Source organism: Colletotrichum gloeosporioides, assembly GCF_011800055.1.
Source record: "Colletotrichum gloeosporioides strain Lc1 chromosome Unknown consensus_28, whole genome shotgun sequence".
Taxonomy (NCBI): domain Eukaryota; kingdom Fungi; phylum Ascomycota; class Sordariomycetes; order Glomerellales; family Glomerellaceae; genus Colletotrichum; species Colletotrichum gloeosporioides.
The window spans coordinates 356,164-384,049 of NW_025544673.1; the positions used below are offsets into that span (position 1 = coordinate 356,164).

The 27,886-nt window shown below is 55.5% G+C and overlaps 7 protein-coding genes across 7 annotated transcripts; 3 read left to right on the forward strand and 4 right to left on the reverse strand.

The window, feature by feature from the left end:
* Positions 1-299: 299 nt before the first annotated feature.
* On the reverse strand, positions 300-4,248 carry GCG54_00012009 (AP-3 complex subunit mu-1; the record flags this gene model as incomplete). The annotated part of the gene is made up of 6 exons (XM_045411897.1): positions 300-1,556; positions 1,584-1,658; positions 1,880-2,052; positions 2,380-3,542; positions 3,596-4,015; positions 4,070-4,248. 6 exons carry the CDS (start codon positions 4,246-4,248, stop codon positions 300-302), a joined length of 3,267 nt encoding a protein of 1,088 aa, XP_045266770.1.
* Positions 4,249-4,436: 188 nt separating this feature from the next.
* On the forward strand, positions 4,437-4,794 carry GCG54_00012010 (uncharacterized protein; the record flags this gene model as incomplete). The annotated part of the gene is made up of 2 exons (XM_045411898.1): positions 4,437-4,551; positions 4,613-4,794. 2 exons carry the CDS (start codon positions 4,437-4,439, stop codon positions 4,792-4,794), a joined length of 297 nt encoding a protein of 98 aa, XP_045266771.1.
* Positions 4,795-5,467: 673 nt separating this feature from the next.
* Positions 5,468-7,331, forward strand: GCG54_00012011 (Exosome complex component rrp4; the record flags this gene model as incomplete). The annotated part of the gene is made up of 3 exons (XM_045411899.1): positions 5,468-5,673; positions 5,763-6,584; positions 6,794-7,331. The coding sequence occupies 3 exons, from the start codon at positions 5,468-5,470 to the stop codon at positions 7,329-7,331; spliced, it is 1,566 nt and encodes a 521-aa protein (XP_045266772.1).
* Positions 6,813-7,880, reverse strand: GCG54_00012012 (uncharacterized protein; the record flags this gene model as incomplete). Its single annotated transcript, XM_045411900.1, has 2 exons — positions 6,813-7,773; positions 7,855-7,880. 2 exons carry the CDS (start codon positions 7,878-7,880, stop codon positions 6,813-6,815), a joined length of 987 nt encoding a protein of 328 aa, XP_045266773.1.
* Positions 7,881-9,277: 1,397 nt separating this feature from the next.
* GCG54_00012013 (AP-1 complex subunit sigma-1) lies at positions 9,278-13,020 on the forward strand (the record flags this gene model as incomplete). The annotated part of the gene is made up of 5 exons (XM_045411901.1): positions 9,278-9,288; positions 9,352-9,385; positions 9,451-9,568; positions 9,620-9,894; positions 12,004-13,020. 5 exons carry the CDS (start codon positions 9,278-9,280, stop codon positions 13,018-13,020), a joined length of 1,455 nt encoding a protein of 484 aa, XP_045266774.1.
* A 1,978-nt stretch (positions 13,021-14,998) lies between these two features.
* Positions 14,999-18,658, reverse strand: GCG54_00012014 (Two-component system protein B; the record flags this gene model as incomplete). The annotated part of the gene is made up of 3 exons (XM_045411902.1): positions 14,999-15,857; positions 15,906-16,794; positions 16,837-18,658. 3 exons carry the CDS (start codon positions 18,656-18,658, stop codon positions 14,999-15,001), a joined length of 3,570 nt encoding a protein of 1,189 aa, XP_045266775.1.
* Positions 18,659-22,331: 3,673 nt separating this feature from the next.
* On the reverse strand, positions 22,332-24,350 carry GCG54_00012015 (uncharacterized protein; the record flags this gene model as incomplete). The annotated part of the gene is made up of 1 exon (XM_045411903.1): positions 22,332-24,350. The coding sequence occupies one exon, from the start codon at positions 24,348-24,350 to the stop codon at positions 22,332-22,334; it is 2,019 nt and encodes a 672-aa protein (XP_045266776.1).
* Positions 24,351-27,886: the final 3,536 nt, after the last annotated feature.

Genomic DNA, 27,886 nt, shown 5'->3' on the forward strand with positions numbered 1-27,886 from the left:
GAAACCTACCTAGGCAACGGATCTTCAACGGCTGCGTACCTAGCACTTGGAGCAATGACCGTGTCGTCAATATTAACAAAATGGCCTCTGGTGGTCAAATATGTGTTTTGCAGCAGTCAGCATATTGCAGACTTTCTGTTAAAATAGAGTTACAAATTGTAAAGAATAATCCATTATTCCAGTAACCATCATACAAGCTGGTAAAAGTTGGACCATGAGACGAGCTCTCGTGCTCGTGCTTGGTAACGAAAGCGCCAGACCAATAAACCCCATATTCCGCATAAAGACATTATAGCTCCTCATTCGGCATCGTCGTCTGACCAATGCTCCGTATCCTCGAGTCCCTTCAGCACCTCTTCGATCTCGTTCGGGTCGGTGATGGCCCATACGCCACCGCCCTTGACCGAGTCCTTTCCTCTCATACCCACCTCTTTTCCGACAAGGTTGCGTCCGACCTTGCCGGGCCCGATACCAATCCACCGCCTCACTTTCTCCTCCTGGTCGAGATATTTGATACTGTCCCACCACCTCACCGTCTCCAGGCACTGCCGCGCCAGGAGGTCCTTCACGTCCTCCTTGCTCTCGAACGGCCTCGCGCTGACATTGCTTATACAGGGCAACTTGCCCGGGAATGTGATAATATCCTCCCCTTCACGCCCCTTGACCCTGCTCTTCTTGTTTAGAATGCTCTTCACAACCGAGACTGCAGGCTTCATGATCGGGCTATGAAACGGGCTGTCGCTGTTCAACCGCACGGCGCGTGGGTCATGCCCTAAGAACTGCCTAACGTGTGTCGCAAGAGTCTTGATCCGCTCGATGTTGCCGCTCAACACGATTTGGTTCTTGCTGTTGATGTTCGCAATGAGCACCTGTTCTATCGGCGGGACGTCTTCCGAGCTCTCCCCCTTGGATCCTGCGCTCGAGTGTCCCACAAAGTCGTGTATAGCCTCGATCAGGCCCTTCAAGTACTCCGGTTCTGTCACTATAGCCACCATGCCGTACTCCCCGCCGTATTCATCCATGGCACGCCTTGTCGCCTCATGCATAGCCTCGGCCCGCTTGCGCACCAGATATAAGCTGTCTTCGAACTCGAGGTATCCGCCCGCCACCAGCGCCGCGAACTCTCCCAGCGAATGCCCCAGAGTGACGTCGACGCGCTGTGGGATGTCGAAGCCGAACTCGCGCTCAAGGATGCGGAGGATGAGGATCGAGGTCGCCATGATGGCGGGCTGGGCGTTGGGCGTCTTCGTAAGCAGCTTGCCGGGCCCGTTGGCGATGATGTCGGAGAGCTTGTAGCCCATGTAGTGATCAATCTCCTCCAAGATGGGCTTCGCCGTCGCCGGGAAGGCCTCGAGCCATGGTGTGATCATGCCAACCTTCTGCACTCCTTGGCCTGCGCGGCGTAACGTCAGCTCATCCGTCGCCAGCAAAGACGAGTTCATCCCTCTTTCTGTTCCCCTCCTCGCCTCATGTCTACTGACCTGGAAAGAACAGCGCCGTCCGCGGCCGCTTCCCTTGCGTCGAGGCATGCCGCCGACTACTCCTGGAAGCAATGTCTATCGTATGTGTCGTCGTCGCATTACATCTCCTGCCGAGGCTGCCGAGCCCATCAGCCCATATGCGTTGGCCGCCTCGGCGGAGGGAGTGAGCTCCGGGAGCTGTCATGGCCAGTGGCGCCAGCCGATTACAAGCTGGGGGAGCTAGATTATCGCGAACATGAGCTTGTGTCGACAACTCCCATGCGAATTTCGAAGCAAGCACAAAGAGCCTAGAGAGGACTAAGAAGGAGAGAAGTAGAAGAGGGAACAAAAGAAGTTAACGAGTCTCAAGTTTGCGCGAACTAGACCGTCGAATGTGTCACACAGCCAACCTAAGCCACGGGCGGCATAGGGAACGTGGTAGTGGCGTTCAATGCCATGACGCCAGATGGAATTGGCGGATGCTCCAAGTGGCCGCCCCTAACCGAAGTCCCGAGGCCGATGGACCTCTCGCTGGAGTACCCCGCGATTGCGCGCTGAAGACCACCTCTTACAGCGCGTTTTCTGGGTTCCGCTGCGCCGGGCGGGGCACGTCAGCAGATGCTCAGCAGATCATTCCAGGGACCAGGGGGGGCCCGATGCGATGGAGATCTGTAGATTCCTTGTTGGATGCCGAGTCTCGAAGAGTCATAGCTCTTCGATTGAGGCACCCGACATTGAAGCACATGGCTAGAGTGCGTCAGAAGCAACAGCAGCGTCAATCGCCGTTGCCATCTTGATGTCTTCTACCTTAGTGCCCGACTAGCCGTTAAGCTAATAGAGTCATTGATCGAGAAGCATGTGAAATAACCAATGTTTTTCAACTCTAAGTCATTAATTTGGCCTGACCCTGCCGACTAACATCGCGTTTCTACACCGCCCTTGCTGACTGTCAAGTACTTGACTCCTTTGTATGGTTTAACACCCTCTCCCAGGCCTTTGCTCTTGCGAGGGTCGATCAAGATGCTTTCCACTTTTAGGCCACTCGGTAGCCAACCCTTCACCGAGAAGCTCACCGAGGCTGAGCTGGGCATCAGCATCTTGTTTTGCGCCACCTTCTTCGCATCTTTCTCGTCGTCGGCCTTTTCCGTCGTCTTCTTTGCTCTGACGGGGCTTGTTGCTTGATAGGGTTCATCGTAGGCATACGACTTCCCGAATCCAAATCCAGTAGGGTCCAGCTCATCGTCCTCCTCGTCAGGCAGTTGGCCAACAACTGTACACCTAAGACCGAAGTAAGAAGTGCCGACTGACAGCTCCTTTGTAGGAATGTGCCACTCCAAAACCTTCTCACCAGGACTGAAGCTCGCGTCTCCCTTGCTAGGTCGTAGTTCCGGGAGGTTTCTAACCTCAGCTGGCAACGGCACCGTAACGATAAGATCCTCCATCAGCGGCGATGCAGGTGTTCCAGCATGGGGACCTCCAAACCCTCGACCTGCACCGCCTCCGCCTCTGCCATACTGGCTTTGTGCAGACGGACCTCCTGTGCCTAGAACCTTATTCACGTGAAGCCGAATCTCGAAATCAGAGCCTGTCGGTCCTAGTCCAGTTTTCATCTCAATGTTGACAGGCAGCTTGAGATTATTTGAACTGATGTTGCCACTCTTGCCGCTTGTGAACGGGAGCAAGTCGACTTCGTAGCTGGCCAAGATGAACCGGCCGTCTGGAGGTATGAAGCTCAGCTCCCCTGGCCTCTCTTTCCATCTTGCCAGACGGACACAGGGGTGGAACACAGGTAGGTCCATGAAACCCGCCAGATTGTGTTTGCCCGATGGACTTGTTAATGCCATGACGATGTCAGGTACGCCTGACACTTTGCAGGTGAATGCTATTGTTCCATTGGAAAAAGCCGCCAGTGGTCTCCCCGAAGGAGCGAGAGTGACAGTAAGAGTCTCGACGATATCTGCGTACATCTCGTTGGAGGTATGTCGTACATTGGCTCGACGCCAGGGTAAGGCCGGCGTGTTTTGTGCAATTATCGACGGTGCGCTCGAGTTTGAGAAGCTTGTGCCAAAGTTTCCAGGCTTCCTGTTCGCATTATCAGATACGGCTCGTCTTGAGCTCTTGAAAGTAACCCTTACCCTGGTAAATTGATGCTCCCCAACAGCTTTCCTACCCAGCCCTCCACCTCGACCAAATCCCTCAGCGCATTTGGTTCCGTGGTGTTGATGTTGCCGGCATCGCACATCTCATTCAAGAGCTGCGCTACGACATCGTAGTTGCTCTCGATCTTGTGCGCCAGCAAGGGAGCACCGAGGAACTCTTCAAACACATCGATTATGCGGTGTATGAACTCGAGGACGAGGAGAGGCTCGATATCAGACGAGGAAGTCGCGAGGAAGAGGAGGTTGGCGTGCTTGAGGCTGAAAACAAGCGTCGGAGGACTTGTGTTTGGAAGGTATAATACGTTCGGGCGCGGCGCGGGATGTTCTAGGTAGAGGGGTAGGAGATGCTGTGCTGACAGCGGGCGACCCGTGTACGTATGCGACAGGATGGCATGGCTGCGCGGTGTCAGTATCTCTCACTAAACGAGCCGACTTCAAAAGATGACTGACTTGTGCTCATCATAGATGTGCAGCGCCTCAATAACGCCGTTCATCGTCACGTCGGCATCGGAGGCTGCGCCGTGTAGTTGATGAGTGTGTGGGGGGAAGCTCTTCCTCTCCCTCTTGGTGACAGTCGGTGCTTGGCCGCTGGCGGGAGCTCCAGCTGCCAGGAACCACCGTCCCGCCATCGCACATGCTCGATGATGAAATTAAATGTTAGTGCAAGGGAACGGCTCCTCCCAGCCAATCACACGTCACGCAACCCTGCTTCCATCTCAAGCTCCCCAGATTGTACGGTGCATCGGAGCCTTTGGTCGCAAAAACACCTGACGATCTTTCAGACCTCTTCGGGCAGTTCAAGCACCAAAAAACAGCCATGTTTGGAGGAGGAGACAAAGTCCCCAACGTGGGCACCCTCGACAAGCCCGAGAAGCTTGACGATCTCCTGCGCGAGGACCGCGGCGATGATTGCATGTCCTGCAGAGTTGTCGGTAAGAGCAATGCGTTCCCAGACCGTTGTAGGCGGCAAAATACTAATGTTATTGCATTCAGGAAGCGGTGCATTTCTCGGTCTTGCAGCCTACAACTACATGTCCGGAATGGGCCAACTCGAAAAGCAACGTCCGTTAATCCTCAAGTCCAAGTCAATGTTCGGTATGCAGAGTCGCAAGATGGGCATTATCAGCATCTCCATGGGCTTGACATACTTGGGAATCTGGAGATTCTTCAGATAATGAGATGTAGGCCAAGAAGGCTCTTGGAAGCTTTACTCACCACTCAGCCCATACGCACGAGAAGGACTCGTCGGCAGGATCAGAAGAGACGTGCGGAGGTCAACCCAGGGCCGTCGCATTGCCAGCCAGCCGCAGTGCGCAACACAAGGCGTCAAGGGAGCAGTTATACCGCCTGTTGGGACAGCTATTTGCCTCCATGCGATGCATACTCCCTGCAAGGATTGTTCATGCCTCTCGCCATCTGTGCAGCGAGCAAATGTTGTATGCAACCGCTCAAAAGCTGCGACAGAGCTGTACCATATACACATGTATAAATGAAGAACACTAGTTTGTAATCAATTTAGTAAAGAAAACAACTCATTCTATGCACCTGGACGGGACTTTTTTTGTTGTTGGGTTGCCAAAACGCAGTGGCTCGGTGACGGTCCATCAATCGCATGCTCTGATCTGCCCCTCCATAGCTTCACCAAAAATTCTTTGCACCTCAATGTCAACTACACAACACCACCACAATACCCCACGAAACCCAGCCAAACTTGCGATTGGCGCCTAAAATCGAGAGAAACAAGCTCAAAATTGCCCAACAATTCAAATTTCGCCTGGAACCGACTGAGATCTAGCATCACCGTCCCGTCCCGTCCTCCTACGGCCTCGTCGCCGTCCTCTCTTCAGAATGCCCATCACAATCCTTGCCCCGAGAGGCACACCGTCACGGCCAAAGCTCGCGCAACGCCCCAGCGACTCCGACTCAGATTCCGATGGCGGCGTCGATATCGAGGGCGATGTCTCCATGTCTCGCCCAGCGAAGCGCCCCCGCGGCGACAACTACGAGATCGTCACGCCCGGTGAAGTCATCACCGACGACCCCCAGTGGATGAGGTTCGTGCTACGCCGCTTCTCTTCCCCCTGTCTCTTTCCATTGCACCGGTGCACTCCTGAGGAGACATGTATTCTGACTTCCCACGCAGAGGCCACGGCACCTACATCACCCCGAGCACCACCGAAATCGTCTCCTCCGTTGCGGGAACCGTAACCCGCACCAACAAGCTCCTCTCCGTCCGGCCCCTGCGCGCCCGCTACACCCCCGAGATCGGCGACCTCGTCGTCGGCCGCATAGTCGAGGTTCAGGCCAAGCGCTGGCGCGTCGACGTCGGCTCCTCGCAGCTCGCCATCCTCCAGATCTCCGCCATCAACCTGCCCGGCGGCATCCTCCGCAAGCGCACCGACACGGACGAGCTACAGATCCGCTCCTTCTTCGCCGAGGGCGACCTCGTCGTCGCGGAGGTCCAGCAGCTACACCAGGACGGCGCGGCGAGCTTGCACACCCGTTCTCTGAAGTACGGCAAGCTGCGCAACGGCGTCTTCTGCGCGGTCACCGGCACCGGGGGCGGCGGCGGTGTGGTGCGCGCCAAGAGGCAGCAGTGGGTGATGGACGCGGCGAGGGGCGCGGCAAAGGTTCACGTCACGCTCGGCGTCAACGGGTTCATCTGGATTGCGAAGCATGTCGAGAGCGAGATGCCCGAGTCGGTTGGGCTAAACCGCATGGAAGAGAGCGTGAGCGCCAACGTCTACTCCAGCCAGAACGACCAGATCGATGTCGAGACCATGCGGGAGATTGCGCGTATACGGAGTGTGATTTTGGCGCTGGTAGAGAATGGCCTGCGCGTGGACGAGGACTTAGTAGTCAGGGGCTACAAGGAGGCTGTCGAGATTGGAATGGAGAGCGTCGAGGACGACATCTACCTTGGAGGCGAAAGGGGGAAGAGGCTTGCGGAGGCCTTGCTGAAGGAGTAAGCATGTCACCTGGCTACATTGGGGACGTTCGAGAACCAGGAATAGATCATGTTCGTGGAAAATGTCTTGAGACCAAGACTCTAATAGACAAGAAGGGTTCAGTGTAACCACCAAGAAAAACCCAGAGTCCGCCAGACACAGGAACGCTATGCAGTATTTATCTATAGGCCGTACTGTTCGGCCATGGTATCATTAATCCCAACAGCACGACAAGAACGAGCCTCTCAGGAGGTCTCCACCAGCTCCGCACCGGCGAAATATCCCTTGTTCTCGATTACGCCTCGGTCCTTGACGAAAGCCGTGTACTTGACAACCCACTCCGGCACGAGGTCGCCGTACAGGCCCTCTCCGCCTTCGAGCGGATCGGCAAGAACGCCAGCGCCCTGCAGCCCGTGACCAAGAAGCTCGCGGAGGGTACCGCTAGGCAAAATATCGGTGCAGTCGGTGTGGACGAGCAATTCGACGCCCTCTGTCTTGGCCAGCTTGACGAGAGTGGGAGGCACGCTACAGCAGTCCTTGGTGTTGATCTGGTCAACGGCGGGGCGGATGTCAACCTTTTTGATGAACTTGGCAAGCTTCTCGGTGCCAAATTCAGAGATGCCGAGGGCCTTAACCTCACCGCGGCGGTACAGGTCCTCGAGTACAGTCCATGTCGCGGCCTCCTGGTCGATGTTGCCTTGGCTGGCGTTGCGCTTGTCAGCCTCCCACTCACAATCTCCCTCGAAGGACATTCCTGGGAATGAGGCGATCAGAAGATCTATCGTGGTGACGCCGAGTTCCTTCCTGACGAGGTCCAGGGCCTCCTGCACGTAGCGCTCGCGTTCTTCAGCAGGCGCGTTTGGGAGGAAGAAGAGCTTGACAGTGATATCGTAGTTTGTCGGCTCCTCTTGCAGACCTGAGTAGGACCAGTCTATCCGTGGAATGTAGAGGGCACCGTCTTCGCGAGCGGTCCAGATATCGAGGCGGGGCCGCCCAGAACGACCGTTCTCGCCATTCGAGTAGCCATTCGAGTTTCCGTTTAGGGTTCCGTCAGCCTCGTCATCGTCGATGGGGGATGCCTCCGAATAGGGCGAGTAGTCCTGCTGAGCAGCGAGAAAGTTGCTTCGCAGCGAGTTGGTGAGTTCGAGATTTGATCTGTATGCGCCTGGTTTGCGGATTATGGAGGGGCCACCCGAGACAATGTTTCTGCACGCGGCGGAGGATCACCAATCAGCTTCAGGGCGCAAGTATGAATAATCAAAGAAAAATTGGGAAAATGCAACGCACCCCGTGGATAGGATTAGTTTCGTCATGACGGGCGGGTAATTATGGAGGCCGTAGAATATTCGTAGGGAGACGTGAGGTTGAATTTGGCTCTGGGAAATGGTCGATCGGAGCAGATTGCGTCGTGAAGGGTCCTTATCGCGCAATATGATGGTGTCGATTTGACGTCTGTCGCACTTTTTTCTGGGTGCCGTACTTTTTTTTTTAGAGTTTGGAGGGGTTGATTAACAATCTGAGGGGAGAGGGTGCCGATAAGGATAGGCTTGGTAATGTCGGTAATCACAGGTAAGAGGGATCAATTAATAATGGTTGGCGCACGGCATGCGAGATTCGGCTTATTGTGGGAGATAAATCGGAAAGATGCGGTGCAATGTGCCGTGCCCGGTGCAGACGTCGTGAAGAGTATGCAATGCCGGTGTGTGTATGGCTTCTAGAAGATGTTGAAACCTGGGATCCCTAGGTCGAAGGATGTTTTGTTTGTTGATCGATTGGTAGCGTGGTTTGTTTGAATGGAATAATTGAGGACAAGAGCGGGAAGGGCGTCGGAGGCTGGAATTGGTGCCCTTTTTCATAGACGGGCCGGAGAATCGACGAGTCGTCTCAGTGACAAAAATGGATGACTGAATCAAGACAAGAATCGTCGATTTCCCTTGTCCAAAGACGCTGTCCGCACATTCCCCCCTCACCATCCCACCTTGCACCCCTCCTCTTCCGCGGTGAACTCGGCAGGAGCCCGACTCCGAGGGGCAGGTCATTGGCGCATAGTGGGGTGTAGCATATCGCGTCAGCGCCTCTGGGCAGATTTGTATGCACTTCAGTGCTGCAGCGTATCTCCCCCCCACTGGCCGCGACCTATGAGCTGCTGTTGTCTGCTTGAATCGTCGTGGTTTGGCTCTGTCCGACTCAGACCTACATCTCACGCTGAAGATCTGAGGCACGAAGCCATCGGACGCCTTCTCCCGAGCACCAAGCTTGTTTTGCAAGGACCTAGATAGGCTTCGGTTCATGGGGTACATCCGCTGGAGAAAACCCAGACCCGAGAATTCCCATAGAGGGCTAACACACTGTGGTGCGCCGCTGACTTCCACCGAGCGCCCTGTAGCCTCCCTGGGCTCACCGAAAGCCCAGTCAGCTATGCCTGCTGCCTGAGGATGCAGTACCTGCCAGAATTGACACCTTGCGCTGCCCAGCCTGACGTGACCCCGGCTTTCGCCAAGGGGCAAGAACACCATCGACGACCGAACCACACCCTGTGCAATAGTTCGTCGCCAACCTTACTCTGCTGCTCGGTCTGCTCTGCTCGGCCGCCGTACTGCATCGGACTGCATTGGATTGAGATCCACACAACATCTCCTAAGACCATCCATCATCTCTCGACCCGAACATCTTTCTAGTCCACCCTGCTGGGTGATGTGAAAGCATCATCATGGCCATCCAGTATGCTCCCCCGTCACTCTGTCTACTGGTACATCTGAGCGAAATAGCTGAATGACGGCGCAGATACCTCATTCTTCTCTCCCGTCAGGGCAAAGTGGTATGATCTCATCCCTTGGACAGGCCTTCCTTCCCACTAGGTTGCTGATCACGTCCCCTCTGCAGCGTCTGGCAAAATGGTTTACCACGTTGTCGCCTAAGGAGAAGGCCAAGATTGTCAAGGACGTCTCCCAGCTGGTTCTGGCTCGCAGAACTCGCATGTGCAATTTCTTAGAGTACAAGGGTCAGTTTCTCCTCGTCAAGCGTGTTGATAGCACCAACTGATGTTCCTCAGACTCAAAGATCGTATACCGCCGATATGCCTCGCTCTTCTTCATTGCCGGTGCCGCCTCCGAAGACAACGAGCTGATCACCCTCGAGATCATCCACCGCTACGTCGAGCAGATGGACAAGTACTACGGAAATGTGTGCGAGCTTGATATCATCTTCTCATTCACGAAAGCATACTACATCCTGGACGAGCTGTTATTGGCGGGAGAACTGCAGGAGAGCAGTAAAAAGAACGTGCTACGGTGTATATCGCAGCAAGACTCGCTCGAGGATATGGAGGTACGTTTGCATATTGCTTGCATGTTGCTTTGGTTGGGTTTGAACCGCGTGCTTCCACAACTATGACCTGCAGCTGCGCCAACGGCGAAGTTTATGGCTGACAATCTCCCCCCAATCCCACAGGTCGAGGACGAGGTTACAAAGATCATGTAACCCGCCTCCAGTGTGTAGCTACCCATGGATGGCAACACGATTCCCGACAACGAGTCTCGATCCAGTCTACGAAATTCACATATACTTGACACTGGCTGCAAGAGGGCGTGCAGCTTTGACGAGCATTTGGCTAATGGGCGCTCTGCCATTCATCCAGGAAACGGAAGAGATCACGTCGTCGCTCAAGAAAGTGGGCATCCTCTGAGGCGTTCAAGCCGATCGACCGTCGGTGGCAGAGTCAGAGGCAGGTCGCGTTGAGGCGACGAGGCCGATGCGCGACAGTGGGACAACAGCACAGAGTAGGTGCAATGGCGGACGGAGGGGCCCGATCGGCCTTTTGTGTGCATAGATCTTGGAAGATGGAAAACCATCCTCTGCAAATATCAAGAGAAGAAACATGAGTTGGTGCGGGTTGGGCAGATTAGCATCCGCGAGGCCCGTTGGCTTGGAGCCGTCCCCAGACACGTCGCAGAAGCAGACCACGGGGCCCGAGTCGGCGATGGTACTCGACGAGAGCTGCACTCCGGGAAAGACATCAAAGCTGCTAATAGAACTAGCATTACGCCGCGAATGAAGGCCAGCTCTACGGGAAGCTGCAATTGTGCATTCAGACTGTATGAAGTCATGTCCCGAGATGGGGCGTCCAGCTTCACTCACTCGTGGCCTCTTGACGCCATCTCATTCGCCTGGAGATTACCGGCTGCGCCCCCCCTTTCAAGGCGAGCAGTGGAGCGGACTGTTCTCGGTCACGGGTGGTCCCCAACAAGCAGGAAACAGACAGGGACTGGACCCCGACTCCCTAGGCGGTCCCCCGCGAATCCGGTGCCAAGGACGACGCAGGCCGTCGCAGCGCAGTGCGGCAGCCCAGCAGGACCAAGATACGCTTTGTCACAGACTCCCCGTTGGCCCCGCCCCCGTCCACTCTCGGCTCCTATCTTTGGGACTGGTCAATGGTCACCCGTATCTCCGATATGGTAATACAGATGGGCCTGCCAACTTTCGCTGTCTGGCCATGTATGTGCGATTGGGCACTTGTATGGCCAATACCTACCTACCTTACGGATACGGTGCCAGCAGACTGGGCGGGGACCTTGTCAGCCCGGAAGCCAACCCGCTGCAGCGACACGACACAGACCAGCACCAGGCCATAGTCCACACCCAATACACCCCGGCGGCCCTTGGAAGGCGTCACCGCACCTCAGTCAGATCAGCCGAAGCTGCAACAGCACCACTGCCGCCGCCGCCAACTCTACTTTCCCGCCCTCTCCCGCCTGGTCTCTGCTTTAAACTCCTCCGTCACCCCATCCCTTACCCCTCCGTCTCCCGACTTCAACAACACTTCACCAAAACATCCGTTATTTAGTAATGTCTGTCGACCAGATCACTCACTAGGCGCATCGCGTCTAGCCTCCGTTCCATCACCCGAACCGAACTGATCAACAGGGTCGAGTCGCTCCTTGCCATAGCTTATCTAGAGCAGGCAGGCTACCGGCTTCCTCCAACGAACCAGACAGCAACCTCCGCCATCAATACCAACTTCGCATCATCGCGACGCATCATTTGCGCCTCATCGCGTCTTTCTGCATCACTCCGATTCTCTGCACGTAGAGACACCGCCTTCCGGCTGCCGCCGCCCCTTTCCCATCTGGCGCGACTCGGAACCCCCGTGACATCATCCGACACGTTAGCACTACGGAATCCAACGGCTCCATTACAACCCGATCGCAGCGCGATACCGGCGATAAGCCAACACAGCCCCCGGATCTATAGCAAGGGAGCTCGTGACTTCGTATTTTCATTCTGCTTCAACATTCGAATGCCTTCTGTCCAACACTTCATATCACCACGTCTCCCGAAGCCCGGCCTCGACAACCTAAGATGAAGGTGCGCACAATCTGCTGCACAGGAAGGCAGCAGCGCGTCGCATCTCTGCGGCCATGCTAACCCCCGTCATAGTATCTACCACTCCAAGATTTCGACGCCGTCACTGGCGCTCTGAACTTCAACACCCCCGACTGCAATGTTACCGGCGGATGCGATTTGTACACGACGAAATCGACCGGTTCCGATAAGAAGCTCTACAAGAACATCGACAAGGACCTGAGCTCACAACATGCTGCGCTCCTTAAGCTTGGCGCCAGCCTGTCACCGCCAGACCGCGAAGCGATGTTGGCTACGTCACCAAACATGCAAATGTTCTCGCACTCAAGCGCGTTCGGCCCCTTATCCGAGCTGTCAAGTCGTCGCACATTCGCTTATCTGATCGCGACTTTGAATGCGAGTCACCAACATTACGACTTCTCGCACGTCCTGAGACCAGGCGACTTTAAGCGTGAGAGAAACTTGCGACGCGTCATGGGAAATCTCGACTCGATTCTGCAGAATGTGAGACCGCATGTCGAGGCACGCCCGGTCGAGCAGGCCACATCTTCCGAGACCAAGGCGGTCTGGGGCCCACAATGTTGGGCCAAGATCGATAAAGAAATGCGCCTCAACGAATGCACAGTTTTCAGCTACAACCCGGATGTCGACCCCTTTGAGGAGGACGAATCAGCCATATGGGCAGCGCACTACTTCTTCTTCAACCGCGCCTTGAAGCGTGTGGCTTATCTCTACGTGCGCGTCGTCCCTGTCGTCTCATCACAATCACCTCGTTTGCAACCAGCGCTTCCGGGATCTGTGAAGCGCCCGCGGAGTACCCAATTCGATGCGCTCAGTGCAAACAAGCGCGCCAAGTACTGGCTTGGTGATCGCGATGCTGAGGTTGTCGCTCCTTATGAGGACGACGAGGAACAAAGCGACGGCTTTCTCTGGAACCGAGGAGCCGACGGCGATCTGGTCCCCTTCTCAGACGACGACTACACTGACGAACGTTTCTACTACGACGAGGAAGAGGACGATGACAGTGTGTCGGACCGGAAGAGCCCGGTTCGGCGCATGAGTGAGGACGTCGTGGCCCACATGGAGATCTAAAGAGGAACCACTCCCCACTCAGCGTGAGTCCGCATGACTCTTATCGCCTGCCCCGTTTCATCAATGTGAGAGTTCTGGGGCTCTCGTTTCTCTGATTCCACCAGAGGCATTTATGACGCAAACGGAGCTTATTTGATTCAACACGCTTCTTATCAGAGCACTACATGGATAGCTCTTCTCGCCGAAGACCCACGACGGCAGTCTCCACTCCGGAGCTGTCGGGTCTGGTTTAGCAACAACACCGCGCCATCAACGGCCCAATTGTCGCATGATTCTTCTTCTTCTTCGCGTTTCCTAACCACGTCGGTTTTCAATCAGCAATTGTTGATTCGCTTGCTCTTTTCTTTCACTGTTCTTTGTACGCTGGCGATTGTAGCTTCTGCTTTTGCTCTGTTTTTCGATATTTCCTAGTTGTACTCGATGGCGGTGATACCCTCAAATGCTTTCTCGCCAGGTGGCGCTGGCTGGGAAACGGTAACTACAGGGAGGGTTGCAAAGGTGTGCGAATTTAAGTCCTGGATGGCAAACGGGACTCAAACGGGTCGGGCACGAAATGGAGTTGGACATGATCGGGTCCCCTGGTCGATGGCAGCGACTGGGCGGATAGTGACACCGATTGGAGTTTGGTATCTTTTGATTGTTCGAGCAGCTTACTGGTTTTCTTACTCGTTTCTTTCTGGTCTGTATTACGCAGTGATGAAAATGAAAGTACGAGCGGTACTCAACGTACATGAATCCCGCAATGATGAAGTACTTTTTATGGCCTATAAGGGACCAAGACGTACGGGATACTCATCCTGCTACACCACCGTGCTGTCCGCAGGCGTAGATTAACACAATCCAGCGTGATTGTTTCGACTCTCCATGATGTGCAATCTGTCATGTCTGCCCACCGCCAAACCCCCTCCACCACCACAGCCCACTTGAGGGGAGCGGATTCGGTGGGACTCAGTCTAGATTCCGACGTGCTCCGCTCATCCGAATGCGGAGATTCCGAGAAGGCGGGGATGGGGAGGGGGGCCCAAAACCAAACCAAACCAAACACAACACCATCGCAGCATCGGTATCCGCACCCGCATTCCCCGGGACCCGTCTTTCTGCATCTATCTTCGTTTGGCATGGTTCACGATCAGCGGTGAACATGAGCAACAGACTGATGAGGCCAGATACGGCAGGTATTCAAAGCATGGGAAGAATTACGATATTCAATAGCTGCGGATTTCCATGCGTGCTGTTGAAAAAACACCTGGCATGAGAGGACCCTGGGCGAGTAATACATCAACGGGATGAAAGATGGCACACGAGTTTGGGGGTCAATTAGGGAACGAAACCGATGAAAGCATTGGTCCGCCGTAGTTACTCTTGACATTAAGGTATATGTCCAAAAAAGAAGGTGCCCCCAAGGGACGGAACGTGTGCCACGTCGTGTGTCTCTCTCTATCTTTCCTTGCTTCCGTTTCGCCGCCTTGTTTCCCTTTTCCAACCATCAACTCGCTTCGCTCCCCGTGACGTTTGGCGGGGAGGAGGAGGATTCATGCGTCCCGGATATCGTCGTGTACGCCCGGAACGCCAACCGCACTATATGACAAAGAATCGTGATCTGTCTGCCTCCCGTTCCTCTTAACATGTGGGAGATGCTCCCTCCTCTCCAGGTCTTTCATCTCTCCTCGCAGGTTTGCAAAAAGACCGAAAGTGGTCTCGTTTGACGCAACTGCCCCAGCCCATTGAATGCGTCGTTCCCAAAGAAAATGCTAGAGGCGGGTTGCTGCCTCGGTGCACTGCTCGGGCAATATCATTACGAGTACAAATCTTGACATAAGGAAGCAAAATACAACCATGGAACGCCATCACTCCAACTTTTTGTTTGAGTCGCTTCCAAACGAAAGAAAAGGGGGAATCCTATGCGAAACAACTAGTAATGCAGCGACTGGAAAAAACACGATAGAAAACTGTCTGCTTGAAAGTCGTTAAACGTCAATCACGTCCCCTTCTCCGAGAGGTGTTGTTCTGATGAGGGCCCGTTGGCTTGCCCATTTGCCTGAACCGGCAATATAGCGTCTGCCTTTTCCTTGACGGTCTCCTTATGGACTGCTGAGCCGTTGGAAGCCTTCTGCGGAGTTGACTCTGGCGTCGTCTTCCTTGTCTGGCTGATCGTCTCGGGCTCCTCTGGAATCGTCGCAAACTTCTTCAGCACCTGCTTCAGAGCGGGCCTTCTGATAGGCTTGCTGAGGAATTCGTCCATGCCGCTCTCAATACATTCCTTGACATTGCTCTCCTCGGAGAAGGCTGTCAAAGCAACGATGGGTGCCTTGTAGCCCATCTGGCGGATTAGCTTGGTGGATTGTAAGCCGTCGAGGTTTGGCATCTGGATATCCATGAAGATGACATCGAATCGCTGATTGTTGTCCATGTTGGCCTTGACAAGGTCGTACGCCTCCTGCCCGTCTTTGGCAATAGTCACGTCGTAGACTGCTTCCAGCTTGAGCATCTTGCTCACAACCTCGATGTTAGTCGAGTTGTCGTCGGCAACGAGGACCCGTAGCTTCCCGCTGTTTTCGCCCTTGGAGGCTATTGCGGCATCGATCGCTGCCATCTGGGACTCCTTCGTGTTCCTCTTTGTTTTTGGTGCGGGATTCGACGCGAAAAAGGGTTGACTGAGACCGACAAGCCTGGGCTGTTGCTCCAACAGGTTCTTAGCCGTTGTCTCGCCGGCAGGCTTGATAGGTGTATGGTTCCCGCCAGAGTTGCGTTTAGGATCTCGAGGTATATCTGAAGGCTCGATTGTATCGACGCTGGGAGGCCGGGACTTGATGCTGCTAGATGCCGTGCTCGAAGTTCTACAGGGTATTAACTTCAATGTCTCCCCCGTTGATGGAAAAGCTTACCTGTCCTTGACATATTTGAGAGGAATTTGCATGGTAAAAGTCGTACCAACGCCAACAGTGCTCTTCAACGTGATGGAGCCGCCCATGAGGGTTGCGAGCTGGTGACAAATGCTCAAACCCAGACCTGTGCCACCAAACTTCTTGCTCAAGCCGAGATCCCCTTGCACAAAAGGTTCGAAGACCTTTTGTTGCATGTGTTCTGCGATACCTGGGCCAGTGTCCTCCACTTCGAACTCAAAGATATACGACTTTGCGCCTGGCGGTGGCGGCGTTGGAGATCGTTCTCGGATGTGAACGTGCGGGCTTGACTTGGGTTCCATTGGGTTGATGGTTAGAGCAGTGCCTTTAGGATTCTCGGTAGTTGAGTTGGCTCTGGAGCTTGTCGAGTTGTTCGAGCTGGAACCGACTCGGTGCCGAGACCTGCCGTGTCTTCGCGATTCCTTAGAAAACGAAGATGAGCGGCTCCCTTCCCCATTAAGTGCCGGGGTCTCTGCCTCGCCAATGCACTTGATCCGTACATCGACCCTACCGCCAGCCGGGGTGAACTTCAAGCTGTTGCTAACGAGGTTGATGATAACCTGCAGAATCCGGTGCGTATCGCCCCAGAGGCACATGTCCTTCAATCTGCCTGTACCGTGAGGTCCAAGGGCTGGTAGCCTTGTGTCCATGCTTCTTCTTTCGGGGCTTAGTTCGATGACATCGGATGCGAGGAAATTGACATTTAGAGTGATTCTGCCCTCTCTGACTTGTTTGTCGAAAATGGTAAGAATCTGCGACCGGATGTCCGCCAACCGGAATTCCTTCTCTTCAAGACTGAGCTGCTGGCCGATTTGGTTCTTGGAAAAGCTGAGGAGATCCTCAAGGAGATGAAGCAGCAAGTCACCTAAAACTGTCAGGAACGTTCACAAAAAGTCGCCAAATGGAGGCTTACCTGACTTGTAAAGCGTCTTGAGAGACTGCTTGATCCTGAGAATATCGTTCTCTTCCATGCACACGGCACACATTCCCAAAATTCCGTTGAGTGGCGTCTTCAACTCGTGAGAAATGTTTGCAATAAAGAGCGTCTTGCTTTCATTCGCAGCTTCGGCCGCCTTCTTGCTAATCTCAAGTTCTCGCGTCCGCTCAAGAACCTTCTGATCCAGCGACAAATATTGCTTGACCAGCTCGTCGCTCATATCGTTGAAGGTCTCGGTCAACTCGGTGAGCTCGTCGGTAATGAAATGCTTCCTGTCCGTGACCTTGCCAGGAATCTTAAAGATGCGACGGGTTGAGTCGCGGTCGTGTTCGGACGCAGGCTTTTCCTTTGGCTTGTATCCGACAAGCTTGTATACCGCTGCAATGATTCCATCTTTTCTCGAACGCTGGGATCGTGACGAGATAGCACCGGATCCGGGAGTTTCATCATCGTCTAACTCATCCCAGTCACCATCCTCATAGCCTGGCGGTTGGACTGTCTTCTCCGTGGCCGACTTGAGTCTGCGGATGGGCATGACACTGAGGTGTGCGCATGGAAAAATGAGAATGATTATCAGACCTGCTGTGCCGAACACGCAACCTAGAATGATATTCCGGAGGGTGTCTATTGGAGCATCTGCCTCGGACTTTGCCTGCTCGACAATGACGGTCCAGTTGACGAGGGCCGTATTGGTTCTCGCAAATCCGACAGCAACAGGGAGTCCTTGCTCGTTGTGCGTCGATAGCAGGGAACTGGAATTGTTTGGCGAAACAAACTTTTTCGAGAAAGAGTCAAAGACTGCTGGGTAGTCTCTCATTGGGAAAGGCTCATCATCCTTGCTGCTGGACCAGCTGCGCTCGTCGTGTCGATCGGCTTGTCCTGACAGCGGGTTGGGCGGAAGCACAAACTTGACCGGCACGCTCCCAAAAGTATCTCGGTTAGGCAGATAGGTAGCGTTACTGGCCGGCTGATCACTTGGAAACCTATTAGACGAGTTCGTTGGCCCGACAAGCAGGACAAGGCCGGTGTCTCCTAGGCCCTCCCGCGAGTTGCGCACACTGATTAACGAATTCGCCAGGCCGACGAGCGTCATGTAGCCGAGAATGAAATCCGGCAGGTCGTTGTCGCGGATGGGAACCGTTATCGATATGAGAGCCGCGCTCTCGTTGAGAACAAGTGGACCGAGGAGTAGACCACCATTAGTAGAAAGACGAACGTCGGGGAAGGCATACGCAGAGAAGGCCCTAGTGTTGTTTCTGTATGGGTTTTGGCGGCCGAGATCCGCATAAGTGATGTTCGGGTAAAGATCCGGGGGATAGCCCTCTGGCGTATCCGAGAGCAGGGTCCTGTTGCCGCTTGCAGTCCACGGCAGCTCGATATCGGGAATGGAATCGCCCGTAACGTTCACAAGGCCATACTTGTTGCCCGTGGTGTTACGCGAGTAAAGCCTGCCCTGCAACAATCCAGTGAGAGAGACCACGCTGAGGGCACTCTTGAGGTCTTCCCTTGCATTGATCCAATTTGAATCGCTGGTGTTGCCATCGTAGAAAGCGTCGAGGGACTTCTGGATGAGAATTCGCGACGAGATGGTGGTGATGCTGGTCTGAACGAGCTCGAGCTCGGAGGAAATACGAGATGCCTTCAATGAGGCAGTAAGAGCAAGCTCACGTCCTTCGACCTGGGCGACGAATTGGTTGACATAGATCCAGACAGGAACGGACAGGATCATCAAGCCAACAAGAACAGCAATCACCACGAGGAAGGCGAGCTGTTCTCGAATGGCGATCCTGATGCCCATTTTCGAAACAGACTATAACGAGGAGTCTGGCGCGGTCTGGGCGGCATTCATCGTCTGCAGTGGTGAACCCTAGATCCGACTCGAACAACGTTTGGCGATTTTGTCTTGACGGGGGATAGAAGTCGGGGAGGTTTTGTTATTGTGCTTGGCACGCGGGAGCCCAAAGGCGAAAGTGGTTGTGTTGTGAGGTATCCGCAATTACCAAAAGTTCGTTTCCGTTTGATCGAGGGGCAGCAGCAGCAGCAGCAGCAGCAGCAGCAGCAGCAGCAGCAGCAGCAGCAGCAGCAGCAGCAGCAGCAGCCGGGGAGCCGTGCTTGTCGTTAAATTGCACAGGGAAGGGTGACAGCGGCGGCCCTCGGGATGCGCTCCTGGATCGGTGTTCGCTTTGGAGACGGCGAGCTTGATCGTTCGGTCAGTCGTCGAGGAGGCAAGAGGTTTGCAGACGCGGCGAGGACGTCGTCTTCTCGTCTCTCGGTCGGTTGAGGTGGAGGGTAAAATTGGTAGAAGGGAATGGGCTGAGGAGGGCGAGGAGAAAGAAGATGAGAGACCGCTGAGGGTGGAGTCGCGGGAGGAGCTGGGATCCAGGTCCCATTGAGACCAGGTCCAGGGTAGGCACACTGGAGGTGCAGTGGAGAGTAGAGGCTGCAGGCGCAATGGGAGTACTTGGCGGGTACGTATCGTTTACCTGAGCTCACTCAGGTCTAGCGCTTCGGACGAGGCAAGGTGTGGTGGTTGCTGTGTTCCCTTCAAACAGTCCAGAGCGGCAAGGACGAAGAAAGGTTGCGAGATTACCAAGACACCACGAGCGAGAAGAGGTGCAGCTGAAGATTCAGACTCTGACTCGGAGAAGCTTCTTCTGCCGTTTGTCTGTGTAACGATGCCGCCAGAACTGGAGCGATTCGTCTGTGTTGCGCATTTCTAGCTACCTGCCTACCTACCTTGTCTTTACTAGCTACCCAGATACCTCCGCGAGCTGCTTTAGCTGGCTGTCATCGAGGCCAACGACCTCAGGGACGGAAGGGACGGGCTTCAGTAAGCCAGGACAGAAGACGGGCTACCGCGTCCTTGGTACCTTAGCGCCAAGTATCACACACGTGTAGAGGACGCTACGGCGTAGCGTCTCGCAAGGGCGAAGGTTAGGGGAGAAACGGGCTTGCTCAGCCCTCGACTGCTGGCTGGCAACTTTTGTGTCGTTTGGCGCGGGCGTAGGTACGACGGCCGTCGAGAAGCATTCACGTACGCGCCTGGGGGATAACATGGTGGACAGCATACGTGGGTGGCCGCGCAAAGCACGGGACTACGAGTGCCGTGGCTGCTATTTGCGGCTGCAGAACTCAGTCAGCACGGCCATCTAGACGGATACACGGACGACAATTCATCGGCCGAAGATTGATCGTCTCTGCTGAGGCGGGACGAAGCACGTCGTTGTCTTCGTCGATGTTTTGGTTCAGTCGGAAAATCGGGAGACGTGTGTGCAAAGAACGACGTGGTGGAACGGTGGCACAAACGAGCTGGGTTGAGCGGGAGGAGGAGGAGGAGACAGCTTGGCGATGCAGCAGTTCCCCGGATCGTCGTCGAGTGGATGTGTTTTGCATTGATCATGGCACTGGCTGACGACGGCCACTGACTGGCCAGTCAGTGACTACCTTAGGTAGGTGAGGAAAGGAGCACGGCCAGTATTCTGTATCGCATCTACTATGGTACATAGTAGGTCGGTAGGTAAAGCAGTGGGCGGATTGGATGCAATGGAAGTGAGAGGAAGGGGATGTACTCAGCAGGTCACTCTCCCGCACAGCGATCATCGATCAGCGGAGTCAAGAAGTCAATTCGCCCAAACGCTGCTCACGTTCGACAGGGACCCCTCGTCCCATTTGTGTGCTGGGGGCCCTTGGAAGTCCCGACGGGGGAGCGGTCCACGGGCATCTAGGCCTTTCCCAGACGTGCCCGGGGGACCCAGCCGGGAAGATTCGATAGGTCGCCCACGGCTGCCACCGGGGGCAGAGGCCAAACAGTGGGCAATGCACCGCGCACTCAAACAGCGAGGAACACGAGGGATGGCTTTTTTTTTCTTTCCAATTGCATCCTGCATCCATTCACCATTCAGCACTCAGTCGCGGTGCCTCCCGTCCAGACTCCAGTGTGTCCTCCTCCATCCGCTCGCTTCTTCATCGAGATCGTGCTTCGACCGGGTGATCCAACATCGCCCCCGTCCACGTCTTCCCTACGGATACAACTAGAGCCCATTCCGGCATGGCAGACCACGGTCTCGCTAGGCCGTTTCCCATCCGTCCCTCGCCCAAAATTCTCCCCATCCCCAAATTCCATCTCCCACCTTGCCCTCGCTCGCTTCAACCCATCATCCCTACCCTTGTCCTTTCCACCCATTTCGCCATCCATCCCCATCCATCTTCCACCACGTTCCCCTGTCCTTCACCACCACCCATCATGCTGCCCGGGCCTCACAAGTAACCACCACCGGCGACCGCGGCCTAGCCAGAAATGCCCCGGAGATGAGGCTACAAATGTGGGCAAGGCACTCCAAAGCTGCGACGGGAAGTCAAAACGCCTCGGATGAAAGCGGCTCTCTCTCTCTCTGCTCGGTGGCTGCAGAATCTCACCAGCCTTCCCTTCCCGCGAACCTTCTGTTCCTCCATGAACAAAAACGGGAATGCGTCAGCCTGTCCGGGCTAACTCGCCGCCCATCGTATGAGCCATCACATTCTCGACCGCCGCCAGCAGCGGGGGAGTTGCATTCTGGAGAGGCCTTTAATCGGCTGACATTGTTGCGCAGTATTGCACCACACTGGCCGCCGCCGTCGCCGCCGCCCTATGGACACACTGAGTGACTGACCACACACGTACAAGTCGACCTAGGTAGCTCAGCAGTACCACTCACGCCTCCCGTTCCGTTGCATGGAGCAGGGTCCGAAAACAGCTTCAATAACTACCCAAGCAATGCACTACAAGTCAGCATGTCGAGATCTTACTCGTCATTCTCGGAGCTCCAACGACTACTCAACACGCGCTGTTTCTCCACTGCGCCGCACTTCGCCTGCACCCATTTATCCAGGTTCTCCCGGTCTGCCCACCCGCTTTGCTGTCGACCTCACCGAGACTCGAGCGCTTCTCGCCGAGTCCACCGCGGCACCTCCGACCTACTCAGACTCTGCCCTCCTCATTCGCTCTCCGCTATCCGGGGCCCGTCCCTCGGCATTTCCCTCCCACACGCCTCAGCCGCGTTTCACGGCACCAAGAAAATTCTCGGCGCTTCAGAGGAAACAGTTTTTCCACGGCGGCACTTTCGCCGAATAAACAACACTCGCTCGGATCACCAAATGCATCGTTTTCAAGTTCAAACATCTCTTAAATTTTAACAAAGAAGAAGAAAGTGGTGTATCGTCAGTCATTACAAGAGTCATAAAGCCCCGTCATCCCTGTCATGTTCCATTCCGTTCCCGCCTGACCCGACTCTCCGGAGCCTTTGGGTTTGTTTCCTGTTGCCTTTCCTTTCCGACAGCCAAGTCCCAAATCCGTCCGAAAACATGGATCCAATGCGCCGTCCTATTTCCCGACTTACATAAGGTAACAGATAACAGAATGTACAGGTGTTTCGTCGTCAAGTCGATGGGGCTTTTTTCTGGGTTACGTTGTTTTGTTTTTGTTTGGGTATTCATCATGATCTCGTAAACATGAGCGGGACCAGCGCAGACTGGCTGGACATGGCCCGGTCGTCGGGCAGCACGCTCACGAAGCTGCGTCCAAAGAAGCCCTCTCTGAGCCTCGTCTGCATGCTGCAGTCCTTGGGTGGGCCTGGCGTCTTGCTCCTGAACTCCTTGGAAAGCTTCATCAACACCGCCGCCTTGGCCTTGCGAAGCGCGCTGACCCGCGCCGCCGCATCTTCGGCAAGCACGCGGTGCGCCTCCTCTTGCTCGATGTTGCGTTGCACCGACGAGATGCAGTCCTCGGGATCTGAAAGTCGGCTTGCGTTGGGGTCGTACACAGCCGGCTGAAGCAACACCGGGTGCGAAGAGGTATCCTGAATAGGCGCCGAGATAATGGGCACCGGCGTTGACGGACGGAAGACATCGTCCTCTTCCGGTACCGGGGGCGGTTGTCGGTGGTGCTTGTGCTTGCGGTGGCGGCTCTGGCTTCTGCTCCTGTGATGCCTGGAAGAGGAGGCCTCCTTTTCCCTGCCGCCATCGTCCTTGCGGTGCTTTCTGCGTCGATGCACGCGCTTCTTCTTGAGTATTGTGCTGAACGATGTGCTGGCCTCCTTGGCGGCCGCGACATCCGGGTCCAGATCCTCGTCCAGACGCTCGTCCAAACCATCATACAGGTCATAGTGGTCATCTTCATCATTAACGTATAGTAGCTCACTGCCGAGGTCAAAGTCGAGCAGCTCGCGGGTAGCCGCCGCGGCCGCAGCCGACGGCGAGGGTAGGTCAAAGTCCTCGTGGGACGGCTCCGAGTGCAAGCTGCCTGCCTCGGAGTTGTTTCTAGAGTGCGAGTGCTGGGACCAGAGGTCGCTCTTGGAAGAGGACACAGGCTCCATCAGCGGGGCAAGCGCCTCGTCCCAGCTGCCGCCGTTGATGAGCACGACGTTGTCGAAGTCGAACTCCTTGACGGTTTTCTGGTGCGCGTCGACAAGATCCGCGAGCTGCGGCGCCGTCATGGTCGCGTTGCGCACCTGCATGTACCGCAGGCGCGGGAAGTGCATAGGCTTGCGGGCAGGCGCCGGCGGGAGGGGGGACATGGGCGACGTGACCTCCGCGAAGAGCTTCTTGCAATTGCGCGGGGGCGCGAAAAGAGGATCCGCGGAGAGGGCGATGGGGTTGGGGCCCTTGGGGCCGAGCCAGGTGAAGTTGAGCTTCTCGAGCTTGCCGGAGAAGCCGCGAATGTAGTCGTCGATGATCTTGAGGTGGTCCAGGCCGGGCGACGGGCCGTAAAAGTCCCACGCTTCGACAGAGATGCTGAGCTTGCGGATCTGCTTCCACCTGCGGCCCGCCGAGGGGACGGCGCCGAAGCCGGGGACATGGCGGAGGTAGTTGAAGGCGGAGGGGTGCATGCCCGACAGGGACAGCTTGATGAGCTTCTCGAGGGGCGCCCGCTCGACGGCGATGCGCAGGCTCATGAGGGCGTAGTCGACAATGTCCCTGCGGTAGCGCTCCTGAGGTCCCTGGCCGGGGCAGCGGATGGTGAGGTGGCGCAGGTTGGAGAAGTGCTTCATGGCGTTGATGAAGCTGGGCACGTTGGTGGCGGCGTGGAAGAGGGGAGGGTACTGCTGGGTCAGGATCTCGCCCAGCTCCGTGTTGGCGTACTTTGGTCTCGCGAGCACCGAGGCCATGCTCGTGTGCGGGGTGTACAGGAAGGAGATCTCGCGGCCGGTGGCGGGGTGGATGAGCGGCGGCAGGAAGGTGGCGTCGGTGTGGGCGAAGTGGAAGTGCAAGTGTTCGATGTGGTGTCCGACGCGGGCGAGGGCCTGGAGGCGGGAGGGCTTGGTGAAGGTGTTTGCCGTGAAGGTGACGCGGACGCGGCAGAAGAGCGGCTTGGTAGCGATGTTGCAGCAGGCGGAGCTGGCGAGGCGGAGGGAGGCGACGTCGGCGCGGGGGAGGAGGTCGAGGACCTTTTGGCCTAGGTGGGAGTTTTCCCTCTGCCACAGGCACAGTAACGGGGTGTGTTGTTGCTGGGCCATGTTGATCTCATGTCGTTGCGGTCGCCGCGATCTAGAGTTGGTTCTGTCCTGTCCTCCACTAATAAAAGCTGATGGCTTTGATATGGGTCCGCTTATCCCTTATTCAACCCGGAGTCGTATGACTATGGTGGGATGAAGGGTTGAAGAGGGAGATAAGTAGGGGGATTTCGGGTGGGATTCAAGATGGCTAAAAGTAAGATTTTAGAACACAATGGACCTTTTCTGGCAATGGCGAATGAGGGTATTCAAACTTTTTGGGTTGCTCGATTAAGTAAAGTTTCACAATATGAGACGTCCGAACGGGAGTGAGCTATCCAGTCAGACTCGTACAAGTCGTTCGCCTTGGGGGAATGGAAAACCGGGATTGGTGAGAGATGAGAAAGAGGTCTCGAAAATCAGGCCAACGAGGTGGTGGGATGCGGGATGTCTTTTCCAGATATACGTTGAGATGGGACAAGGGGGACTGATTCGACTTCGGACGAAGAGCAGCAGCAGCAGCACACACACAAACTCTGAAAACCGCCAAAAAAGGCTGATGGAGCTCTTTCTTCCTGTTGCTGCTCGTCGATGGAGCCTCTCTCGAGAGAGTTGGAACCAGCCCCCCCTAGTCCGCATCGTCCCGTCGCCCCTCATAGGGAACGACTGGAAGGTGAGTCACCTCTGTCGAGACCTGCATATGCAGAGACTAGGTTACGGGAACCGGGGGAGGGCGAAAAAGCGTGGTGGTCCAACGGGTCCACGGTTCCACGACAACAAGCGAGGAACGGCATTGGACGACCACACGTAGATGCCGCGCTCGTTACACGCCCCCCAGAGAGACGGGAAGTCAGTTGTCGTGTGTGGGATGGGTTGTGTCTCGAGGCGTATGGTATGGCAGAGACGAGAGACAGTCCCGAACGGGCAAAGGTCGAGAATAGCGTGTCTGCGGGATTTGGTTGGTCGGCCTTGCGGTCTTTTCTTCCTGCTTGGTCGATCTCTTGATTCGGGAACGAGACTACCTTAGTTTAGACGCAGAAAGGCCAGTGGAAAATGCAGGTTCCCACGCCAGAGAGGCCCGTTTCATGTCGTCCCAGTGGTCGAGAGGCATCCGGCCATGAGACCGATTGTCCTCGTCCTGCATGCCGGCGCCCTGGTCTAGTGCCGGAACGGGGGGGAGGTGTGTCTGCTGCCCACGAGCAAGGTAGCTCTCATCCGGCCCCATCGTCCGTCCGTTGCGACTCGCGATGGTAAACCTCGAAAAAGGAAAACGACAAAAATGCCTTGTGGACGGACGGGGGGGAACGATCTGCAAAGACTGGGGAGGGGACCAGCTGGGGGTCCGTGGGAGAAGCGCTATCGATAAGCAGCAGAGAGAAACGTCCCAAGCCACACTTGCACGCTGGATCCCTGGCGTCAACAGGAGGTGATTGGTCGGAAACTCGAAAGGCTGGTCACATTTGGCATTTCGGGGCCGTGTGATTGGACGGACGCGCCCTGACGTGTAGACGTCGCGTGGCACAGAATAGACGCGTTGGCTGGATAGAAACGCTCCAAAGGTAAGCGCTGCCACTTTTTTTTTCTCTTCCTGGGATGATCCACCACCGCGCCGCCGGACGACGATCCGCCTTTTTGGCAGGGAACCGGGGCCAGGGAAGACCTACCAGGAGAGGTTGTTTGGGTGGCGATGATGCTGTTTCGCGGCGCGGCGGTCTGAAGATGTCGAGCTAGGTCGGAAGCTAGAACGCAGACATACACACACGTGAGGTTCATTGTGTAAAGATGAGTTTGCGTCTTTCCTGTCAAGGGTTCCTCTCATGCGGTAAAGTTCATTCCCACGGCATAATGTCTTGAGTCTGAGCATGGCATGAAGATGCCCAACTGGGAACGCCTAGAGCGTCCGTGGCGTCACGACAGAGGAGGGCTCAGGAACGTCGCATGGGATCATCGCGACGGTCGATGATGATGATGGCAGTGGTGGTGGTGGTTGAGCTGCTGTTTCGCCAAGCACGAGAGGTGTCCCTTTGACACCCCCGTCGCATCCACAGGACGCACTGCAGACTCGCTCCACCATTGCCATCCGGTCCCTCCCAGCCAACCCAAACGAAAAGTGACGACAGTCATGAGGGCAGAAAAGTAGGGCTGTGGCCAGGACCTCAGTCCCGTTTTTCGCTTCAGACGCACGCAAAATCGTAAGAAACGAAAGAAAAATAGGGGTGTGGGCTCGCTCTCGTGTCCCTTGTATTTGATGCTTGCTGCTTGAGGATGCGGTTTACGTGTAAGTCGGTTGTGGTTTCTGGCCGGGACATGGTGCGGTGGGTGCATGAGGCATGTCATTGCAGTAGGACGGGCTGGGCTACTGCCAGTGGGCAGCAAAAGAAGTGGAAGACGAAAACCAAAAATTCAACCGTAACCCATAACCGTAAACCTTGTCCGGATGACAACCGACAGCAGGACAAACGATGACTCTTTTCTCCCCACATATTCTGCAAGCGCAGGCTGCTGCATTTTGCATGGGAGGGGGGTTTGCACGTCCGCGTCTTTCTCTCTGGCTGCCAATTGACCAGTGATATCCAACGCGCAACCACCATTCTTGCTGCGAATCCCGAAAGAGCCCGCGCCGGGACACGCTTACACGCCTCCCGGGTAACCCTTGCGTGGTACCTTAGGTAGAGTAAGGTACCCCACACGGCGCAGGATGCAGCAGCGGCAGCCACTCGACCACGCTCGGCCTGCATTGCATGTTGCTGTTGCCCATGTATGTTGCCCATGTATGTTGCCCATTGCGAAGCCCACACGCAGCAACAGCAGACCAAAAGCTCCCACAAGGCTTTCTCTCTCGCTGGTCCTTTTTGAATGGTTCGGCTCCGGTTGAAACGGCGGCCACAAGAAACCCAATCGCTGGCTGGCTCTCCGCCCAGCTTTCGTCAACCACCATAGCAACAAACGGGGCTGACGTTTGTCTGCCACAACACTTACCACCACCACACACCACCCCTTCTGATACAGCCAACGACTTACACCCGTAGTTGTACAACAACAATGTCTCTCTCCTCAACTCAGTCCACCTCTGCATGGCCTACCATCCCATCACCGCCCGCCCCGTCGACTACAACTTCAGTCAATTTACAGACTGAGAAAGTCCAAGCTTATCTCAGCTAGACTTGTGCAGAGGACACGGAAAGTCTCTACTCTGCAATACTTAACCGCCGCCAGTTCCTTCCCTTTCGCATATCCCATGCAGCAAGCATTTCGCAGCCATCTTGTCCCTCCACCCCAGCCCACCCCCATCCACAATACGGATACCGCGAAAGGTTGGTTTGTTCCCACAACCACACAGGCCTTGACAAGACAACAAGCATACAGACAAGGGATCAAGAAGCATTTCTGGCGAACAGCCCGCCGGCCGCCCTCCCCCCCCCCCTGGTTGATCGTCACTCCTTTTTGTGTGTGCCGTGTCCACAACACAACTGTTGCTGGAAAGAGGAAAACGAATAAACGACTTACCACCAAGGAGAGTCAAGAGACCGAGAGAGAAAAAAAAAATGTTCCCCTGGATA